Source organism: Oryctolagus cuniculus, chromosome 21, assembly GCF_051225735.1.
Source record: "Oryctolagus cuniculus isolate XC-2025 breed Fujian yellow rabbit chromosome 21, ASM5122573v1, whole genome shotgun sequence".
In the NCBI taxonomy this organism is placed as follows: Eukaryota; Metazoa; Chordata; class Mammalia; order Lagomorpha; family Leporidae; genus Oryctolagus; species Oryctolagus cuniculus.
Window position 1 is genome coordinate 23,214,736 of NC_142887.1, and position 21,925 is coordinate 23,236,660.

General features: G+C 56.1%; 2 protein-coding genes across 7 annotated transcripts in view; one reads left to right on the forward strand and one right to left on the reverse strand.

Moving 5' to 3' along the window:
• The window catches only part of SGSM1 (small G protein signaling modulator 1), a 96,300-nt gene extending 89,438 nt beyond the window's left edge, over positions 1–6,862 (forward strand). For all 4 annotated transcript variants that reach the window (XM_089322913.1, XM_089322916.1, XM_089322914.1 and 1 more), the window contains 4 exons: positions 399–508; positions 2,498–2,594; positions 4,029–4,196; positions 4,916–6,862. In XM_089322913.1, the coding sequence (XP_089179039.1) occupies positions 399–508; positions 2,498–2,594; positions 4,029–4,196; positions 4,916–5,004 (464 nt within the window). In that variant the 3' untranslated portion in view covers positions 5,005–6,862. The remainder of the gene's footprint in view (positions 1–398; positions 509–2,497; positions 2,595–4,028; positions 4,197–4,915) is intronic.
• On the reverse strand, positions 6,678–21,776 carry LHFPL7 (LHFPL tetraspan subfamily member 7). Of its 3 annotated transcripts, none has more exons than XR_016226991.1 (5): positions 21,297–21,776; positions 16,454–16,671; positions 14,710–14,848; positions 11,061–11,373; positions 6,678–6,824 (listed from the first exon to the last, which is right to left on the reverse strand). XR_016226991.1 is itself a non-coding variant. In XM_070066039.2 (4 exons), the coding sequence occupies exons 2-4, from the start codon at positions 16,652–16,654 to the stop codon at positions 11,111–11,113; spliced, it is 603 nt and encodes a 200-aa protein (XP_069922140.2). In that variant the 5' UTR covers positions 16,655–16,671; positions 21,297–21,776; the 3' UTR covers positions 10,610–11,110. The 3 variants fall into 3 exon arrangements, 1 of the variants encoding a protein (XP_069922140.2); XR_016226992.1 differs by lacking the exon at positions 6,678–6,824 and adding an exon at positions 8,960–9,537; XM_070066039.2 differs by lacking the exon at positions 6,678–6,824 and having other exon boundaries at positions 10,610–11,373.
• Positions 21,777–21,925: the final 149 nt, after the last annotated feature.

Consider the following 21,925-nt stretch of genomic DNA (forward strand, 5'->3'; position numbering starts at 1 on the left):
GGAGCCCAGAACTTAATCTGGGTCTCCCATGTGGTGTCAGGGACTTAACGTACCTGAGCTATCACCCCTGCCTGCCAGGGTGCGTGTTAGCAGGAAGCTGCATCAGAAGCGGAGGAGCTGGGACTTAAACTGGGCACTCTGACACGAGACGCAGGCCTCCCAAGTGGCATCCTGACTGCTGCTCTGCAAATGGGAGTCTTTAGAAAGGAGCCACTGGTATCCCCAGGCTTCCCGAGGTCAGCACCTCTAGAGCCAGACATGAGATGAAGATTGGGGAGCACCCTGGAGCCGCAGTACGCTGAGCCCCGCTGTCCTGTCCTTCCCCGAGCCTCGCCCATCACCTGGGCAGCTCTGGTCCTCGGGCCCTGGCCCCGCTCAGGTCCCTGCTGCTTCCACAGAGGCCCTGGCCTTCAGCTGCTTCACGGAGCTGATGAAGAGGATGAACCAGAACTTCCCGCACGGAGGCGCCATGGACACGCACTTCGCCAACATGAGGTCGCTGATCCAGGTAGGACCTGCCTCTAGTCCTGCTTTGGGTATTTTTGGGAGACAGTAGTACAGCTGAGTAGTTTAAGAATGAGCAGTTTGAAGCCCACCTGGGTTTGGATCCTGATTCTCCTGTTTGCTGCCTGTGTCACTGCAGACATATGCTTTTATTTATTTATTTTGAAAGGCAGAACGAGAAAGAGAGATGGATAGATCGATCTTCCATCTGCTGGCTCAGTCCCCAGATGGCTGAGGCTGGGCCAGGCTGAAACCAGGAGCCAGGAGCTTCATCCCAGTCTCCCATGTGGGTAGCAGAGGCCCAAAGACTCGGGCCATCTTCCACAGCTTTCCCAGGTGCATTAGCAGGGAGCTGGACCAGAGGTGCAGCAGCCAGGACTTGAACCCCAATGCCCATACAGGATGCTGGTGTCCTAGGCAGTGGCTTACCCCACTGTGCCACAACGCCGGCCCTGCTTGAACCTTAGAAACCCTCCTGGATAGTGGTTCCAGCACACTCCGTTCTCACGTCATTAATGCCACACTTCATTCTTGCCAGTGTCTTAGTTCTGACCCATTGTGATTTTATTTGTCCTTAATTAACGATGCGATTGGATAGCTTCTTTTTTTCTTTTCTTTCGCCTCATTTGAGTTACTTGTCCCCTGAATTGCCTGTTCATCTGTTTTGCCCATTGCGTATATACATTTGCCGTAATTAGAGTCATGCACTATGTGCTTTCCCCTTCTTTTTGTAAATCCTGTTTAAGATCTGTTTTTTTCCCCGCTTAACAGTGTAACAGTGTTGTAGATAATCTTTTGCCTATTTTTTAATAATAATTTTATTGAGATAGAATTCAGATTATATAACATTGACTCTGAACATTGACACATTCAGTGATTTGGCCATGACCAATTTCAGAACATGTTTATTGCCCCCCACAGAAGAAACTCTGCACCCCTTAACAGGCACTCCCCGTGCCCCTCCCTACTCCCCAGCACCTGGACGCCAGCTTCTGTCTGTGGATTTGGCTTCCTTCACTCACAATGTTTCTGAGGCTCATCTGCATCATAGCCTGTATCAAAGCCTGGTTTAATTTTCATTAATGAACAACATTCCATTCTATGGCTGTCCCAGTTGTGCTTGCACTCATGTCCAGTTAGGCATTTGGGTTGTTTCCAGTTGTTGGCTGTTATGAACAGCACCACTGGGTGCATGTGTGTACAGACTTTTTAAAAAAGATTTATTCATTTATTTGAAAGGCAGAGTTACAGAGAGGCAGAGGCAGAGAAAAAGAGAGAGAAAGGTCTTCCATCCGCTGGTTCACTCCCCAAATGGCCACAATGGCCAGAGATGGGCCGTTCTGAAGCCAGGAGCCAGGAGCTTCTTCCGGGTCTCCCACATGGGTGCAGGGGCCAAGCACTTGGGCCATCTTACACTGCTTTCCCAGGTGCACTAGCAGAGAGCTGGATCAGAAATGGAGCAGCTGGGACTCAAACCAGCCCCCATATGGGATGCCGGCATTCCATTAACCTGCTACGCTGCAGCACCGGCCCCAGGGTGCAGACTTCTTCTGTTTTTATTTCTCTTGGGAGATTCTTAGGAGTAGAACCGCTCCACCATGTGACAACTGTGTGTTTAACGCTTCGAGGAACTGCACGACTGTTTTTCCATAGCAGGTGCACCGTTTTGCGTCCTCGGGAGCAGTGAATGAGGTTCCAGCTACTGCACATTCTCACCAACACTTGCTGCTGTCTGTCATTTTGCTCTTAACCTTCCCAGGGTGTGTAAAGAGGTCTCGTGGCTCTGATTTGCATTTCCCTAATGAGTAATGCTCATTGACCCCTGTAGCTCTTCTTTGGAGACTTGTCCGTTCCCGTCCTCTGCCCAGCTTTTGTAACTCGCCCTGGAGCTAAGGGCTCGTGCCGTCTGACCGTTTACTCAGCTGTCCTCCCCGGCGCGGCTTTCTCCCGGGAGGCTGACGATGGGTCCTCTCGCCCCCTCCTTCCCCGGCAGATCCTGGACTCGGAGCTGTTCGAGCTGATGCACCAGAATGGCGACTACACTCACTTCTACTTCTGCTACCGCTGGTTCCTGCTGGACTTCAAGAGAGGTATGGGCTTCAGCTAGGGCCTTGTCCTCCAGCTCCGTGTAGCAGAGCCTCAGGGGAGAGGATACCCCGGGGGTGAGGCTGGGGAATGTTGGATCAAAGGCAAAAAAGAATGGAATACACCAGGTACTAAGTTGGGGCACCTGCCTCATCTATGCAGTATGTACTGGTAGATTTATTTATTTAAAAGGCAGAGCTACAGAGAGAGAGAGAGACAGAGAGAAAGAGAGACACAGAGAGAGAGAGACAGAGAGAGAGAAACAGGGACAGAGAGAGAGACAGAGAGAGGGAAAAAAAGAGAGAGAGGGAAAAAAAGAGAGAGAGAGATCTTCCATCTGCTGATTCACTTCCTCAGATGGCTGCAACAGCCAGGAATGGGCCAAGCTGAAGCCAGAAGCCAGGAGCTTCTTCTAGGTCTCCCATGTGGGTAGCAGGGGCCCAAGCACTTGAACTATCTCCTGCTGCTTTCCCAGGCGCATTAGCAGGAAGCTGGTTTGGAAGTGGAGTAGCTGGAACTTGACCCAGCGACCTCATGGGATGCTGGTGTCTCAGGCAGCGGCTTTTCCCACTACCCCGCAACACAAGCCCCTAAGATACCCATTTTAAAGATGAAGAAACTAAGGCTGAGAAGAACTGGACTCAGAGCTAGGAACGACAGAGCCAGGAGTGAGCTGCCTTCCCCACCTCCGACGCCCAGTCCCCTCCCATTCTGTGAAGCTGCCTGTCAGAGACCAGGAGTTCTAATGCTCGTGGGGAAGGGATTATTTGGTGTGTGTTTCACACGTGACTTAGAAGCGATGTGTAACTCAGCACATTGCTGTTGTGTGAATGTGAGATACCCAGCGTGGCTGCAGGTGGTGGTTCAGTGCCGAGCACCAGGCTGAGCCATTTCTACGTCCAGGCTCCTTCACTGCTGTCAGCCTCACCCCACCTGCAGGCGGGGAGAGACGGGGGCTCCTGGTGGAGAATAACCAGCCCCGGACCCCTGCTGGTCAGCGATGGAGCGAGGATTTGGACCCAGTGTATTAGACAAAGGAGGATTTGCTTGTAGGTCTCTGCTAGAGACGGCACTCAGCTCTGCCTGTTCCATGGCCCAGGGGGAGAGCCCCATGTGTGCTAGTGGGGGTGGAGGGAGGGCAAGAATGGAACGGGGGCAGGGCAGGTGCAGGTCCACACATGCTGAGTTCCTGCACCCACAGGTGTCACACCTGGGAGGACATTAGAACTCACGGAGGGGGTAAACTGAGGCTTCAAAGCTCAAATGACAGAGTCTGGGTCCCCTGCCTCCTGGGTTGAGCTCCGGCCACTGCACCCAGCAGGGGCACAAAGCACAGGTGGCCTGGAGTTCTCCCGGAGGCATGGTCGCAAGGGAGGGCAGCAGCGCCAGTCTCGGCCCTGGCTCTCTCCCCACGGGTGTGCGTGGCCGTGTCTCGGTAGAACTGGTCTACGATGACGTCTTCTCCGTCTGGGAGACCATCTGGGCAGCCAAGCACGTGTCGTCCGCCCACTATGTGCTGTTCATCGCGCTGGCCCTGGTGGAAGTCTACCGTGACATCATCCTGGAGAACAACATGGACTTCACAGACATCATCAAATTCTTCAACGGTACCCATGCGACCAGGGCTCCATCTCGGGGCGGGGAGGTCCCTTCCTGGGGGATGGAGGATGCTGGTATTGCAGGTAGAGGCTTAACCTGCCACACCACAATGCCAGCCCCGTAGCGTTCCTTCCTTCCTAAAACAAGATGTATTTATTTGAAAGGAAGAATTACAGAGAGAGGAAGAGATAGAGAGAGATCTTCCATCTGCTGGTTCACTTCCCCAGACAGCTGCAAATGACTAGGGCTGGGGTTGGGCCAGGAGCTCTATTCTGGTCTCCCATGTGGGTGGCAGGGGCCCAAGTTGAACCTTCTTCCACTGCTTCGCCAGGCACATGAGCTGGATCAGAAGTGGAGCAGTAGGGACTTGAACCCGTGCCCCTCTGGGATGCCAGCGTTGCAGGCTGCAGCTTAACTTGCTGTGCCACAGTGCTGGCCCGGCTTTGCTTTCTTAAAATCTTCGCAGTCACTCTGGGTTTTAGGCGAAGGGTGGAAGGTCCTGATGGTTTGTCGGCACTTCCTGAACTGTTGGTCTCCATAGTAACCTGTGCAGTGGCCGCTGCTCCCATCCTGCCCTGCAGAGGGGGCCGCTGAGGAAGTACAAGCCTGCTCCACCGTGTCTCCCTGCAGAGCCGCTCTTCAATGGGGGCAGCGGGGGGGGGGGGGGGGCCCTCTGGGGGAGGGACACTGCGGGAGGCTCACAGGGCTTTGCCGTCTACTCTTTCAGAAATGGCTGAGCGGCACAACACCAAGCAAGTGCTCAAGCTGGCCCGGGACCTCGTGTACAAGGTGCAGACGCTGATCGAGAACAAGTGAGGGGCACCTGGCCAGGTGGCGTCCGCTGAGCCACCGCCCACCTGCCTGTCCTTCCGTCACTTTCCCTCCCAGCTGAAGGCCGCTCTGGGAGCAGGAGCGGGGCCCTGGTGTCCGTCTGCGAGCAAGGACTCCTGTGTGGAGAGAAACCACCTGGCTGTGGCTGCCGGCTGGGTGGGGCCGGGGGCGGGGCGGGGGGTGGCCCCTTCAAGTTCAGCCTTACGTTTTCCTGTTTGACCAAAGATGGCCGAGTCTGAGATCTCTCCCAGGTGGGAGTTGGGGGTTCTCGGTGGACGGGGGAAAACCGCTTTGCCCCTGCTCCCCAGAACGGGCTCCTCGTCCCCACCCCCTCCGCCTTTCCCTCCCAGCCCCCCAACTTGGCAGATGACACCTGGGGAGGGAATCTGTTGGGGACCTGGTCCGGGAGCGAAATCCAGGTCCCCCCATGTGCTCAGGGGCCTCTGCCGCCCCTGCCGATGCTCTCAAAGGTAGCTGAACCCTTCTTAGGGCAGGGTCTTTGTGCCCTGGTGTTACTGGTGTTTGGGGTCCAGGAATTCTTTTTGAGGGGGTCTGCCCTCTGCATTGTGGGACGTTGAGCAGCAGCCCTGGCCTGGCACCCACTGATGGCGATGCCGCTGGCACCCCCAGATATTGCCACTTGTCCCCACTTGAGAGCCATGGCGTAGAGAAGGGGCCGCAAGTGGAAGCCCCTCCCCACCTTCTTGCCACCACCCGGGGTCCTGAGACCCCGCCCCCTCCCTGAAGACAGCCAGCTTTACTTAAGAGTCCTGTTCTCCCACGTTTCTCCGTCCCCCCCAGGCAGGGCAGGGTCCACATTGGGCTCCCCTCCCCCGAGGGAGGACCCCACCTCTCCGTCTGCAGAGGCCTGCACAGATGCTGGTGAAAGCCAGTGGGACTTCCTCTAAGTGCCATTGTTCGCTCAGGACCCAAGCGGGGCAGGCAGGTGGGCAGGTGGGCCACGAGAGAAGGTGGAGTGCGTTTGCTTCAGGAAATACCTGTGGCTGAGCTGGGGCCGGGGCCGTGTGTTCATGCACAGGTCCTCAATCCACACGTAGACCCCAGATGAGCTAGGGCACCTGACCGCCTGTCTACCCCGTAGAGCCATCTACCAGCTCTTCCCTTCTGAGGGTGCCCCCGGAATGGGGGGCCCGGGGAGGATGGCAGTGCCCGGCGGTGCCACCTCCGGGTGGCCCGAGAACAGCAGCTAGGATTTGTGGAGTGGGGGAGGAGGGTATGGAAACGCTGGAGAGAGGGGACCCGTTAGCCCTGCCAGGACAGGGAGTGGTCCTTCCCCTGTGCTGCAACCTGAGTGGGGGAGGGGAGCAGAGGCACCCCCTGCTGGCCCCTGCTGCGACCCCCTCCCCCAGCAGGAGGATGGCGACAAGGCAGCTGCTGTCACAGCCCCATCCCTGCACCCGCTCCCTCAGCGTCCCAGGTAGGGGAGGATGTGCACAAGGTCCCCCAGAGAAGAGTTTATTTTGCTGCTCAGCTGTTCCCCGCTCCAGAGAATGTTATTTTAGCAAACCCCGGGGCCCAGCCCGCCCGGCTGGTGTTTATTTTTCTAACAGACTGGTGGCCAGGTCCAGTAGGCCGTCCCCTCTGCCTCCTCTCGGGGCGTTCCCGAGGGCGCCCATGGTCGTGACTGCCGTGAGCCGTGTTGATGCCGCTGGCTGTGTCACTCAGACCCCCGTCCGTCCCGTGTGTCTCCGTGTCCCGGATTCCAGTGCGTGGGAGTCTGTCTGTGGAGTGCTCTCTCGTGGTCAGTGTTGCCCACGTGGCTTGTGTTTCCTGAAGAGTTGTGTCTAAATACAGAGAAAATATATATGAACAGAGAACTACACGGATCGGCTGCATTTTTTGTTTGGAGATTTTTTTTTTCCCTTTGTAATTTGAAAGAAAGAGATGTTTGCTTCTAAGACTGTGTCTCCCCCAACCCCTCACCCCTTCGCCAGGGGGATCAGAGTCTCATAGCTGTCCCAACCCCTCACCCCTTCGCCAGGGGGATCAGAGTCTCAGAGCTGCCTGGCTTTGCTCCAGAATGTTCCAGGCCAGTGTCACCTCCCCACCCTGTTGGTCAGCTTTATAATAAACCTCCCAAAATATGGTGCTGTAAAAATAGCCATTGGTACTGTGGGCCAACAGTCTGGGTGTTGTTGTTGTTTTTTAAAATTATTTATTTATTTAAAAGACAGAATGACATGGAGACAGGGGACAGAGAGAGAGAACTTCAATCTGCTGGTTCACTCCCTAAATGGCCACAGCAGCTGGAGCTGGGGACAGGCCAAAACCAGGTGCCTGGAACTCTATCCAGGTCTCCCACGTGGATGGTGGGGCCCCAAGGACCTGGGCCATTCTCCGCTGCTTTTCCCAGGTGCATTAGCAGGGAGCTGGATCAGAAGTGGAGCAGCCAGGACCCGACCTGTATGCAATGCCGGTGTCAAAGGTGTCGCTTAACTAGCTGCACCAGGACGCCAGGCCTGAGAGTCTGGTGTGTACGAGGAAGGACAGAGCAGCCTTGGAGCTGATGGCCAAGGCCATGGGCACTTGAGGAACCCCTCTGCTGGCAAAGCGTTTGGGAGGCTTTACCCTGCCCATTCCATGGTGGCCGACAGCCAGTGAACTCCTGTCTTTCATCTTCTTTCTTCCTTTCTTCCCCTTCTCTTCTATCCCAGGCCTGGGGTCCCAGTAGCCCAGGGGCGGAGGGAGGTGAGAGTAGTTTGGTGTGGGAGGGGCATGATTTCGATTTCTTTCCTTCTCTTCAGGTGCACACAGGTGTGACACTGTGGACCCATCAGCCAGTAACTCCTGTCCTCTCATTGCATGAGGGCATCTCCCAGATTTAAGGCGCTTGTCAGCCACTTTTGACCATATCTGTGGACTGCCCACACTGTAGTATCTTTAACAGTTTTCTTCAAATCAGTTCACTTTGTCAGCTTCAGACATGGAAAGCCAGAGGCATTTGCATAAACAGAGCAAAATGGGATTATTTTACCAAGATACTATTTCTTACCCCAGGCCTAAGCCCGGTGCCTGCTCTCTCTGGGTTTGCGAGGAAGAGATACAGGGTGGGCATCTGGCCTGGCGGTCAGGACACCCACATCCTGTGTCGGAGCATCTGGGTTCGAGTCCCAGCTCAGCGCCTCATTCTGGCTTCCTGCTCATGCACACCTTGGTAGGCAGCAGCCAGCGCTGGCCCAGGTAGTTGGGTCCCTGCCACACACGTGGGAGACTGGGGTGGTGCTCCCGGCTGCTGGCTTTGGCCCGGCCCAGCCTCAGCTGTTGCCGGCATCTGGGGGAATGAATCAGCAGCTGGATGCTCGCTCTCTCTGCCTACCGTTCTCTTGCTGTCTCTCGGCCCCAGTGAGGGAAACATCCACACTGACTCAGCAGTTTGCACCAGATTCTGCTGAGTCATGACAGGGCTGGCAGATCGCTGTGGTTTTGGCTTGCAAGCTGCCGAGCACGGTGAGGACAGGACAGGCACAGACTCTGGAAAGATGCAGTCTCGAATCTGCTGAGATGCCATCGCGCCCATCAGCTGCTCAGTCCACCGGCAGAGTTCCAAGGGGCCACCGGACCGCGCACCTCCCGGGGCAATTCCCGTGGCGTTAGGATGCAGTGGGCCCCTCCTGGCTGGCTTTTCTCGTTGTCTGGGCAGAGTGATGTCCAGGGCTCCTTGTGCATGAGGGACACCTGCCTTTTTTTTTTTTTTTTTTTTTTTTTTTTTTAAGATTTATTTATTTGAAAGGCAGAGTTTAGGGCCGGCGCTGTAGTGCAGCTGGTTAAAGCCCTGGCCTGAAGCGCCGGCATCCCATATGAGTGCCGGTTCTAGACCCTGCTGTTCCTCTTCTGATCCAGCTCTCTGCTATGGCCTGGGAAAGCAGTAGAAGATGGCCCAAGTCCTTGGGCCCCTGCACCCACATGGGAGACCTGGAAGAAGCTCTTGGCTCCTGGCTTTCGGTTGCGCAGCTCCAGCCACTGCAGCCATCTGGGGAGTGGACCAGCGGATGGAAGACTTCTGCTGCTTTCCCAGGCCACAGCAGAGAGCTGGATCAGAAGTGGAGCAGCCGGGACTAGAATCGGCGTCCATATGGGATGCCAGTGGAGGTTTAACCTAGCACACCACAGCCACAGCGCCGGCCCCCACCTGCTGTTGTGACTCGGAGCGGCTGATCCAGAGCTGCCCCTCTCCTCTCTCTCTGAGTGGTCTTGCTTTCTGGGCTAGAGAACTGCTCCCTTGGGTCTTGGTGGGAGGGGCTCTGAGACACGGTTAAGGAACGTGGGAGCCATCGTGAGGTTAGGGTGGAGAGCAGGGGCATGTCCCGAGCACAAGAGGGTGACGCAGGGCCCGAGTGTGGGCTGCTCCGGGGTGGCCTTCTCTTCCTGCTTCATGTCCCGGGTCTGCCTGGGGGACCCTCCGCCCCACACTGACGGACCTGCATCGCAGGGCTTCTAATCCAGGCTGTGTGAACACCAGCAGTGGTTTCTTGGGCTTTCGACGGCTCCATTCTATTACTTAGGAAAAAAAAAATGCTGTTAGGTTGTCCCTGTTGTTCTTTCTGCCTTCTTGGCGATCTGTATATTTTCAGGATAATGGAATCACTCCTAGGGCATTTATGAATATTCTTGGGTGAGCATTGGAAGCCAAATGAGTTTGATTTAAAGTGAGCTGTGAGGATGGGGACAGCGAGCAAATCGAAGCGTTTATTTGCCTCTGCTGTCGTCTGCAAGACCTGGGTTCAAATCTCACTGTGGTTAACTGGCTATGCAGCCTTCAGTGAGTGACTTTATTCCTCTGAGCCTCAATTTTCACTCCTGTGAAATGGGGATAGTAAAACCTCCTTGAAAGAGAGCTGGTTAAGATGCCCGCCTTCCACATCAGAGTGCCTGGGTTTGAGTCCCCGCTCTGCTCCCGATTCCAGCTTCCTGCTACGGCCGACCCTGGCAGGCAGCAGGTGATGGTTCTAGTGTCTGGGTCCCTGCCACCAGTGTGGGACTCACCTCCCGGCTTCCAGCTCAGTCCTGCACACTGTAGGCATGTGGGGAGTGAACCAACAGATGGGCGCTCCTTACCATTGTCTCTCGGCCTCTCAGGTAAATTTTTAAAAGAGAGAGTAAGCTGGCCATCAAATGTTTTGTCTGGGCCAGTGCCGCAGCTCACTAGGCTAATCCTCCACCTAGCGGCACCAGCACACCGGGTTCTAGTCCCGGTTGGGGCGCCGGATTCTGTCACGGTTGCCCCTTTTCCAGTCCAGCTCTCTGCTGTGGCCAGGGAGTGCAGTGGAGGATGGCCCAAGTGCTTGGGCCCTGCACCCCATGGGAGACCAGGAGAAGCACCTGGCTCCTGCCTTCGGATCAGCGTGGTGCGCCGGCCGCAGTGCGCCAGCCGTGGCGGCCATTGGAGGGTGAATCAACGGCAAAAAGGAAGACCTTTCTCTCTGTCTCTCTCTTTCACTGTCCACTCTGCCTGTCCAAAAAAAAAAAAAAAATGTTTTGTCTGATAAGCATGGTTTCCCTGTTTTAGTACCAGCACCTTCCCCCAGGCATCATTTGCAAGGAGCCGTGAGACAGGTCCTTAACTTCTCCACCCTCCACTCCAACACTGGCACAAAATCTCATCCATAGTAGGCACTCAGCACTCAACATCTGATGTAACAATGAATAAATTTAAAACTTCTCTTAGAGGAGGAATTGTAAAAGGAAGGGAGAGAGAGGATACCCACGCATGCACGACAGGATTTAGCATTTGAGTGACAGCCATGGACTCAGCATTGCCCCAGGCGCTGTGCATCAGTGCAGCGCGTTCAGACCCCGGTCCTGCGAGCAGCAGCTGGTGCTTACGGAGCGTTACATGTCAGACATGCTTCCAAGTGCTTTATTTACATGGAGTATCTCAGGTGAACTCTCACGACAACCCTATGAGGTAGGCGTCATTTCAACCTCCAGGTTATGGAAGGAAAAAAAAAAATGTGTCCCAAGAAGCAAGTCCACTGGCCCGGGACCGCACAACAAGGAAGCGGCGGTGATGGGGTGCGAACCTGGGGACATGGCGACGTCGTAGGCTCGTTCGGCTCTTCCCCTGGGATTCTCATTTGCTCACTTCTGGCACGAGGATGACTGTCTCGGAGTCACTGGAGAACATGATGACCCTTCCCCGGGCCTTGGTCTCACGGGGCCACCAGATGACGGGCAGCAGGCTGGACAGGACGGCGTTGAAGATGGCCGTCACGTAGCCCCAGCCCAGCTGGCACTTCCCACCGTGGTAGAGGGAGGAGGTTTCACAGGCTTCCTTGGCGAAAGGGGAGGCCAGGCTGATTGGGAAAATCAGCAGGCCCACGATGGTGGTGGCAGCTGGAAACAGCCAGAGACCAACAATTTGTCAGTTTATGAACACTGGGCTAATGCTCTGTCCAAGGACACATCTGCCTGCTGCACACCCATCTGTCCGTTCTTCCCTCTCTCTCTCCCTCCACCCACCCAGGCATCAATCCACTGATTCATCTGTCCAATCGTGAATCCATCCACCTATCCATCTGTTCATTCATCCATCTATACACTTTGCCTGTCTATCCGTCCGTCCACCCATGTACCTGTTCATTCATTCATGTATAAGCTCACGTTATTTTAATCCACTCACTCAACTAGATTTCTGCCCATCTGCCCATCCACTAATCCACCCATTCGACCTTATTCTAATCTACTCAATATCTTAATCATGCCACCCACCCACATTTTCACTCGCCCAACCATCTGTCCATCTCCAAACTTAGCCAGCTGCTGCACCCACTCCTCCAACCATCCAACTGTTCTCCCGCCCACCCACTTTCCCTATGTCCGTCCACTGATAGACCCCCCACTCCTTCCACCAGCTCATGCAGCTGCGTAGCCACTCCCTCGCCCATCCTGGAATCCATTCATCAAAGCTGATCGTTAGCAGAATGGAAATCAAAACAATGAGATACCACCTCACCCTCATTAGGGTGACTATTGTGGAAAAAAAAAATACGGAAATGAGTGTTGGCAAGGATGTGGAGAAACTGGAGCCCTCGGCGCCACTGGGCTGGGGAGACGTAAAAAGGTTCCGCTTCGGTAGGAAGCGACTGGCCGCTCCTCGCGCACGAAGCAGCATCGCCAGATGAGACGGTGCGCTTCCGGATGTACCGAAAGCCCGGCCGTCAGGGCCAGCCGTGTCCTAGCAGCACTGCTCACAAGAGCTAAGCCACGGGGAGACCTGCGCGAATGCGGAAGACGTGGCGCGTGCACACGCGGAGTGGTTTCGATTGACGGGCGTTGTACGTACTGGGCGCCGTGAGGTTTGTGGGCCTCGCGGGCAGGCAGTGGCCTTCATAGGAAAGGCAGCTGGGACGCCTGCTGCGACCTGGATGAGCCTTGAAGACGTGCACCTAAGTGACGTCGGCAGTCGCAAGAGGCCACGTTGCTGAATGATCCCCCTCCTGTGAGCGGCCGGACTCAGAGAGGCAGAGAGAGAGGGCGGGATTGCCAGGGGCCCGGGGAGGCGGGAGGCAGTGTTCAGTGGGCACGGGGTTTCATGTTCAGAAATGAGAGTTCCCGTGCTGGTTGCACGGCATTCTGGGTGCGTTTAAAGCCACCGGACCGTACTCCTGAAATGACTAAGAGGGTGCGGGTTGTGTTAATCTGGATAAGAAGAGTTCAAAGACAGCCTGCAAGAGGTGCTGTGCTGGCCACTAACGACTGGCACGACCTGGACACTTCCTGGGCCTCGGAGTCACTCCCCGGGCAGAGGAATCACTGACCTGCCCTCCCTTCTGTCTCCAGGCAGCCACACTGGTCTGCTTCCGGTTCCCTGCACATGCCCCGCCCTCCTGGCCCCCATGCCCCCAGTGTTCCCCTAACCCAGCTGACTCCCCCTCCTCTCTGCAGACTCAGCTCCAAGGACGCCTCCTCCAGGGAGCTTGCCTTGATGCGCTCCACACCAGGTCAGGCACCTCCTGGGGGTTTGGCTGGCATTCTGTGCTCATCTCCACCAATGGCGTGGAGTGGGCTATGGTGGGGGTGTGGCCTCAGTGCACTCCAAAGGTTCATGTGTTCAAATCAAATGCCTGGGGTTGGCACTGTGGCGTAGTGGGCTAAGCCTCCGCCTGTATTGACGACATCCCATATTGGCGCCAGTTCGAGTCCCAGCTGCTCCACTTCCGATCCAGCTCCCTGCTGGTAGCCTGGGAAAGCAGCAGAAGATGGCCCAAGTGCTTGGGCCCCTGCACCCATGTGGGAGACTGGAAGAAGTTCCTGGCTCCTGGCTTTGGATCAGCCCAGCTCTGGGGATATGGGGAGTGAACCAGCAGATGGAAGACTTCTCTCTGTCTCTCCCTCTCTCTGTCTGTAACTCTGACTCTCAAATAAATAAATAAATCTTAAAAAAAAAAAATCGAATGCCCGTTGTGAGGAACTGAGATTATGGAACCTAATCCAGCGATGGTGTTTGGAGGGGATTACGACTGGATGAGGGCTGCTCAGATTGGATCCTGGTGGCTACAGAAGAGAGAAGAGGAAGGAGGAGGAAGGAGAGGGGGGAGGAGGAGGAGGAGAAGCAGGGGGAGGAGAAACACACACACACACACACACACACACACACACACACGCTTCCCGTCTCTGGCACAGGACGCCCTGCACTGCCCCAGGACCGCGCCAGCAAGAAGAGCCAGCACTTGGTGCAGGCCCTTGACCTTGGACCTCCAACGCTGTGTTCTAAATAAATCCCTCCTCTTTGTAAATTACCCAGTCTCGGATATTTCACTGTACGGACACAACCTGGGCTAAGACGCGACATACTGACGCGATGCGTGCGAGCCAGCCTGGAGCCTGGGCTCTGTCTTCAGCCACAGATCCTGCAAATCTCTGGGGCAGTGATCACGTGTGCAGTGCCACGCCGCGTGTGGGCACTACAAACTACACAGCCATGGCCTTGTGGACCTGAGTTCTAGCAGAGAAAGCAGGAGACAGCAATCCCGTGGGACGATGGGAAATTGCAGGTGTCTGAGTCTGTGCTGTGGAATACACAAACCAAGGTAAGAGAGGGAGAGCAGGTGTGACCCGTGTGAGCCACAGAAAGCAAGCCAGTGGGGCTCAGCACCCCGAGCCTGGCGTGGGAACAGGGCTGGGTCGGGGGAGCCTCAGAGGCCATGGTAAGGACTTTGGATTTCTCTTGGAGGGTGGCAGGAAGCCACTGGAGGCTGGACAGGCCAGTGCAAGTGGCACGGTCTGATTTCAGTTCCGCAGCACCTGTCTGTCCAGTGTCTGGCTGGGAGAGGCGGCAGCAGAGGGACCAGAGAGGACCTTAGTGCCATAATCCGGGAGAGAGGTGAAGTTAATTGGATGAGGCTCACAATCAAGGGCGGGGCTAAGCGCATGCAGAGGCTGTGTGTGCTTTGGAGGTGAGCAGCCTTGCGGGGCATGGGCTAGAAGTGAGCATCATCTCAGCTCTCACCTGGGCACACCGTGCAGTGCACAACCTGCCCAACTGTGTGTGATGTTCCCAGTAAAGGTGACACAAAGTGAATGGATGAGAGAGAAGTGAAGAGGGACTGATTATTAGGACTGGGCTGGCTAAAGGACCAGGAATAGTCTCCCAGTTTAGCGTTTATCTCTGGGTTCTGACCGAGGAAGCCAGACTCTACTCACAGGCTCATTCATTCATTCATTCATTACCTGCCGCTGCCTGCACCCCAGGCATTGGGCCACTGCCCCTCCTGGGGCACAGCCCTTTGGGAGCCAGGGCCCAGGACAGGAGGAGAATGGCATTGAAGGCCAGCAGGAGCCAGCCTCCGAGGAGCATCACGGCTGAGACCTGAAGGAAGCAGAGAGGAAAAGGAGTCGGGCGGGGGGCAGGTGCATGCCCCCTCCGCCTGCTTAACCACCAGCTACTGAGTCCTCACAACACCCCCACGAGGCCCCAGCTGTTTTACCTCCATCTTAAACAGAGGGCCAGGGAATTAGAGCCATTTGCCGTAGGACACACAGTTCCACTGAGTGGTAGAGCCAGAATTAAGATCCGGATCAACTGACCACTGTGTCCCACCTTTATTAAGAACTTGTCACCTGGGGCCAGTGCTGTGGTGTAGCAGGTGAAAGCTCCAGCATCCCATGTGGGCGCTGGTTTGAGTTCCCGCTGCTTCACTTCTGATCCAGCTCCCTGCTAATGTGCCTGGGAAAGTAGCAGAGGATGGCCCAAGTCCTTGGGTCCCTGCACCCACGTGGGAGACCTGGAAGAAGCTCCTGGCTCCTGGCTTCGGATTGGCCTTTCCCTGGCGCATGCTGTCTCTCTGTAACTCTGCATCTCAAATAAATAAATCTTAAAAAAATAAGAACTTGGGAAACCATTACTCCAAAAGAACTTATTTCTAATTCTTTGAAAACATGCTTGATCTCCTCTATTAAAAAAAAAAAAAAAGGACTTGCCACCTGTCAGGGTCACCTGTCAGGGCCACCTGTTGGGATCACCTGTCAGGCACCTGCTGATGCTGGGATGGCACTTTGGTGAAGACTGGGCTTCTCTGTGGGTTTTTGTTCTTGGCTACGGTGTGAACAGCCAGCACTTAAAAATATTGTATTATTTGGGAGATAGATAGGTAGGTAGATAGACAGAACTCCCAATGCTGGTTCACTCCCCCAAATTCCCTCAGCAGCTGGGGCTGAGCCAGGCAGAAGCCAGGAGCTGGGAACTCCATCCAGGTCTCCCATGGGAGAGGCAGGGACCCTGAGCCATTACCTGCTGTGTACATCAGCAGGAGGCCAGAACTAGAAATGGGATTAGAGACAACTCGAAGCGAGATCCTCTGATATGGGATGAGGGTGTCCCAAGCAGTGTGCACCAAACACCCAGCGCTTGGGAGATCAGTCCTAGAGGTTGCATCCTCTTCCTGAGAGGTGCTGGACCCCGAGTCCTTATTCTCTCCATTGTTGATTTTGATAACATGCATTGCTATGGGGACTTGAACATCTTAGCTCTCATTTTCATCCCTAGAATGATTAGAGGGTGGCAAGATAGGAATGTACAGGTTGTTCACTGCACAGCTCTGGGAGATGCCCTTGAGGGTCATGGGATTTGCACAACAATTATAATGATGATCCAGCAGAGGGCAGTGTTGTGTCCTGAACGAGGAGTGCATTTTTCTAACTGCGCAAAGATGCTAACTGAGCTGGCAGCTACTGTTGGCATCCCAGGTATTTGCAAAAAATATAGGGGATCCAGACCCCACCCCTCCCCAGAGAGTCAGTATCTGGGGGCAAAGCCCGGACCTCCACAGGTGTAACAGCCTGGGGGTTCAACATTTAGGGAGCCCAGTGGGGGGGCTCACAGGCCCTGGGACTCCCAGGCAGCAAGGAGAGGCCCCTCGAAGCCCACTCTGCAGAGTCGGCTGCCCTGCCCCGATGGGCTTTGCCCCTGCCTCACCTTCCAGGCAAAGTCGGGAATCTCCTGTAGGGACTGGAAGGTCTCGCAGCTCTGGTTCCAGCTGTCACCCGGAGGCGACGAGCAGTAGGCGAGGACGCCAAAGGAGAAGGTGGGGGTCTCGAGCCAAGCTGGGGAGATGAGGCTGAGGGCCGAGATGCAGGCAAGGGCAAGCCCCAGAGCTGCCCACACGCTGCCCACCATGAGGAGGTGCCGGTGACCTAGGAAGGGTCCAGGGCAGGATTAATGGCGGGGGCTGCCAGGAGAGAGGCAGAGGCAGGCACAGGTGCTCCCTGGTCTGGGCTCTGCTCCTGCGGCCCGAGTCGTGGGTATCCGCTCCTTCCTTCCACCTGCTCAGGCACTAGGAGGTGTGGGGCACCTTATGCTCACAAGTTCTCGAAACAGAACCCCCAAATCCTAGAAGAAACATCAATGCTTAAACAGACCCCGGCTTGCTGCCCACACCACCGTCTGCCCTGGTCCACGCCGGAGCCCTCTCACGTTTCATTCATTCTCTCAGCCTGTCAAGCCTTCTCTGTCCCAAAGAGGCTGCCACTACCCAGAGGGAGCGCCTTTAAGAAACCCGCACACAAACGCTGTGCCTCCGGCAGTCACCCTGCCGGTGCACTGGCTCTCCCCGGGCAGGGAGCATTGTCACTGTCTGATGCCCGTTGTTTGGTTTGGTGGCACTTAAGCAAAATGAGGATTGTGTTGTGTGCGGGGTGTGTGTGTGTGCACTTCCCGTGTATGGCAATGGCATTATTTTAGGTAGTGCATCCTCCACTAAGCGTAACGTATGCAGGACTGATTTATGTTCCTGTGTGCACACCCACTCTGCTGCTCTTGTCCAGGGGCAGCCCCCCCCCCCAAGGACCCCATCTCTGAATATCACCGCATGGGGGAGGGCAGGATTTCAAAATACGAATTTCGCAAAGGCACACCTATTCCAACCAGGGGTGGGCACTGGATCCAGTGGCTCAGATGCCAGGGGAGACACCCTCACCCCACACTGGAGTACCCAGGTTCAAGTCCCAGCTCCGGCTCTTGACTCCAGCTTCCTGCTAATCCAGACCCTGGGAGGCAGCAGGCGATGGCTTAAGTAGTTAGGTCCCGTGTGGAAGACCTGGCTCCTGACTGCCACCCAGTCCTGTCCTGGCTATAGTGGGCATTTGGGGAGTGAACTAGCGGATGGGAGCCCTGTCTTTGTGTGTGTATGTGTGTACATGTGTGCATGTGTCCATCTCTCTGTTTCTCAAAAAACAAAACAAAAACCCCAAACCCAAATGGTCCATAGCGAGAGTCTGGTGAGAATCTGTGGATGTGCTTGTGTTTGGAGCTGTTCCTGCCTGGGTCACGTGTGCAAAGAATGGCTCACGGTGCTGGGGGCTCAAAGACCCAGATCAACTGGCGCTGACATCCGCTCGGCATCCCGTGAGGCCTTCTCAGACACGGCTTGGGAATCCTCTAAGGCCAGCCCAGGAGCCCCGCCTTCGTGAGCTCATCCGGTCCTAATTACCTCCGCGGGCTCCGCCTCCCAGCACCATTCCCGGAGAGATTTGAGGATTAAGTTTCCCACGCTACCCTTGCAGAGGCCAGCCTAGTGCTGGCATTCTAACGCAGGTAGAAGGTATCTAAATGAAAAAGCAAAGCGATTTAAAGGCAAATCTTACGCAAATAAGACCAGGTAGCTGGATGATCTGCCGAGGCCTGAAGATGGTATGCTAAGAATCAACCCTGCCAGAGGAGGGAAGGTGACCCTGACCAAGGACACCTGGGGTCAACAGTTACTGAGCTGCCAATCAATCTGGGGCACCTCCGAGGACTTCCTGGGCCATTGTTCCATGACCTTGGGTCTCACCTTGGCATTGGAAACACGGCCAGAGTCCTGGACTTGGCAGCCACTCGGCCACTTTCAGATCTCCCAGCTCTGGGACCTGCAGCAAGCTACCCCATGGCTCAGGCCTCAGTTTCTCCATGTGGACCTGAATGTGATAACCCTTAGGGGCTGGGTTGAGTCAGGTTGACTCAGGTTGAGTCAGGTGAGGTGGTGGGAAGAGACCCAGGGCCTGGATCCTCCCCTTCCCAGCCATCTGAGCTCGGGGAGAGGCCCCACCTCTCTGGTAAATGGCGGTGGGGGTGTCCCGAAGTTCCAGGGATGAAACACGTGTGTGTGTGTGTGTGTGTGTGTGTGTGCACTGGAGGGGGAGGGGCAGGCAGGTGAGGGTCAAATTGCACAGGCTTTTCACTCCCGGATTAGACAACCCTCCCAGCTGCTCGCCAACAAGCGAGATGTTCATATTCCCTTGCGGGTTTCTCCCTCTCCCCCTCCCCCACCCACTACACCCAAATCAGCCTCCCTGCCAGGCTGGCAGGGTCCCAGGGGTGTAATTCCAGCCAGGAAGCCGGGCAGAGCTCACTGCACCGAGGCCCGGGATTCTGCCTCTCTCTGGCTGCACTCGTGGCTCCCCGGGGTGTTTCTGACCTTGAAAGGAGTTTTGTTCTCCAGATAATGCTCAATGTCACCTGGGAAAATCTCGCCGACTGTCTGGGGGCCCAGAAAGCTAAATGAGGGATTATAACCTGGAACCACATCCGCCCGGGCTGCACTCGGCTGAAATCCACCCACAGGGACTGAGCTGCTCCTCGGCCTCCGCTCAGAACCTGCTAACGGCAGCCGACAGCTCCCAGGCACTCACCAAGCCCCATTCATGACGTGGCCGTGCCTCATTTCATGTAAAAACCACAGCCACTTAACGAGGCAGGGACTGTTATCCCATTTTACAGGTGATAAAACTGAGGCTCAGGCAGCAAGCGGCAAAACTGGGACTCCAACGAAGTGCACTGGACTCTCGATTCTGTGCCCTCATCCCAAAGTGATAGTAAGGGTTTAATTAGAAAGCCAAATTCCTGGGGTGGGGGCTGCCCAGGGTTGGAGGCTGGGTCAATGCTTTGACAGCTCTGGCCAGGGAACGTGGAGGGCCCCAGGAGAGCCCTGGCAGGACAGAAGCCCAGCAGGAGAACTGGGCTTTGGGTTGAGCTGATCTTGTCCCCACCCACCCTGCTTCCCATGTCCTCATCTGTAAGCTGAGGAGGTTGATCATTCATTCGTTCAAGTATCAAGGGCCTGGCCCAGTGTGTCTTCCTAAGCCCTCACCCTGGGATACGGCAGTGAGCAGAACGCAGTCCTTGCCTTCCAAGAGGTGAAAGTTCTGAGGGCAAGACAGACGACAGGATGTAACAGTATGGGGTGGTGGGAAGAGACCATCCGTGCATCCTCCCACGCATCCATCCACCCGATGCGTATTTACCGAGTGTCTACTGTGTTCCAGGAACTGTCCTAGGTGCTGGGGCTTCAGCAGCAAGGAAAAACAAAGCCCCAGGGAGGAATGTGCATTTTTTTTTTAAATTTTTGACAGGCAGAGTGGACAGTGAGAGAGAGACAGAGGGAAAGGTCTTCCTTTACCGTTGGTTCATCCCCCAAATGGCCGCTGCGGCCGGCGCACCGAGCTGATCCGAAGGCAGGAGCCAGGTGCTTCTCCTGGTCTCCCATGGGGTGCAGGGCCCAAGCACTTGGGCCATCCTCCACTGCACTCCCGGGCCACAGCAGAGAGCTGGCCTGGAAGAGGGGCAACCAGGACAGAATCCGACACCCCAACTGGGACTAGAACCTGGGGTGCTGGCGCCACAGGCGGAGGATTAGCCTATTGAGTGGCAGCACCACCCAGAATGTGTATTCCAGTGGGCAAGAGAGTATAGAAAGAAACTAGTCACAATGTAACTTTCCAGGTGTTAAGAAGTGCAGGAGAGAGACCTGAGAGAGTGGGGGATGGTCACATGGAACCTTGTGAGAACCTGACCTTGAATAAGGACTTCAGGAGGTGGCAGAGGGAGCCTTGTGGATAAGCAGGAGAGGGACGGTCCAGGCAGAGGGAGGAGCAGGTGCAAGGGTCCTGGGGTGAGCCAGTGCTTGGTGCATTTGAGGAAGCAAAGAGGCCATGTGACCAGGAGGAATGTGGAAGGGGGAGTGTGCAGGCCTTGTAGGCACTGATAGGCTTTGACTTTTAAGTTCTCAGTGGGATTGGGGAGGGGTCTCTCTGGGTGGTCCTGAGCAGGGGTGCCGCAGGATCTGATCTGGCTCATGTTCTCAAAAGCCCACAAGGCTGCCGGGTTGAGGCGGGTGGAGGGAAGGGAAGAGAGGGGCAGCGGCAAGGACAGGTGGGAAGGGGACAGGGATGAGGGCAAGGGCTGGGGTCAGGCTCTGGGCTCCGTCCAAGGTGAAAGGTGAGAGGTCAAGCTGACCGATGGCGTGGGCCTGGGGTGTGTGAGGGAACCTTCGGGAAGGTTGGCCCAGGGATCCAGAGACCTGGCTGGGCACGCGCGCAGGCAAAGCCCCACACCAGGGGCCAAGCATCGAGCAGCGGCCCTGATGCAGCCTGGCTCAGGGTCATGTCCGGCTGAGGCTGGGAGACGGGGCCAGCTGGTCCGGGAGGACTGCTCCTGGTCTCCCTCCCCTCTTCTCCCAGCAGCACGGCCAGGTCAGTGCGGTTTCTGGCTCTGTCACAACTCGGCTGCATCACCTGGGACAAGGGGTGGCCTCGTCTACAAAACCGAGGCCGGGTCCCAGAGCCCGGCGGGAGCGAACATTCTGGGGGTGCCCGCTTCCTTTTAGAACACGATTTGAAACCAGAGACATTTTCCTCATGCACCAGGCAGGCTCGGACACACACACGTGCACACGCGCACACACCATAACCCAGGCGCTCCTGGGCCCCCAAGTCCCATTACTGCCCCTGGACAGTGCCCGGGGCCACCCCAGCCTCCCCCTCCCCCTCCACTGTGTGCCCACCTGGGCTGACCCGGTCGAGATGCCCCAGGGTGGCCTCTGCTCAGCTGCTGGCGCGTGACCTCGGGACTGCTTGCAGGGGTGTGTGTGTCCGTTTCTCCTCTCTCCTCCCAGTCTGTCAAAGCCAGAGGGCTGCCCCAGGGCGGGCGGGGCTAGGAGGGAAAAGGCGGCCGCAGGTGGGGCTGGGAGAGGGTGTGGTGCTCCCGGGCAAGGAAGGCACAAGTATGGACTAATCAGTGTGCAATTAAACGCCAGCTGCGGGAATTCCCTCCCCCCCTGGGGAATTCGAAGCCACAGGAGCGTCCCGTGTCTGAAGCACTTTGTCTCCAGCACCCAGCACAAGACGCGGAACATAGTAGGTGTTTGTATTGCCTTTTGCTGAAAGCGACCAAAGTGTAACTCAAACCAGCTCAAGGAGAAATGAGACGTCTGGCTCAGGTAACTGAAAATTCTATGGGGCAGCTTCAGGCACAGTTAGATCCAGGCAGCTCGGCAACGCCTTCAGGCCCCCCACCCCCTCCCCCACCCCCACCCCTCCTCTGCATCTCTGAGCTCCAGGAACCTCCTAGGAGAGAAAGCTCCTCTTCCCAGTTAGTGTTGTGATGAACTCTCATTGGACAAACGCAGGTCAC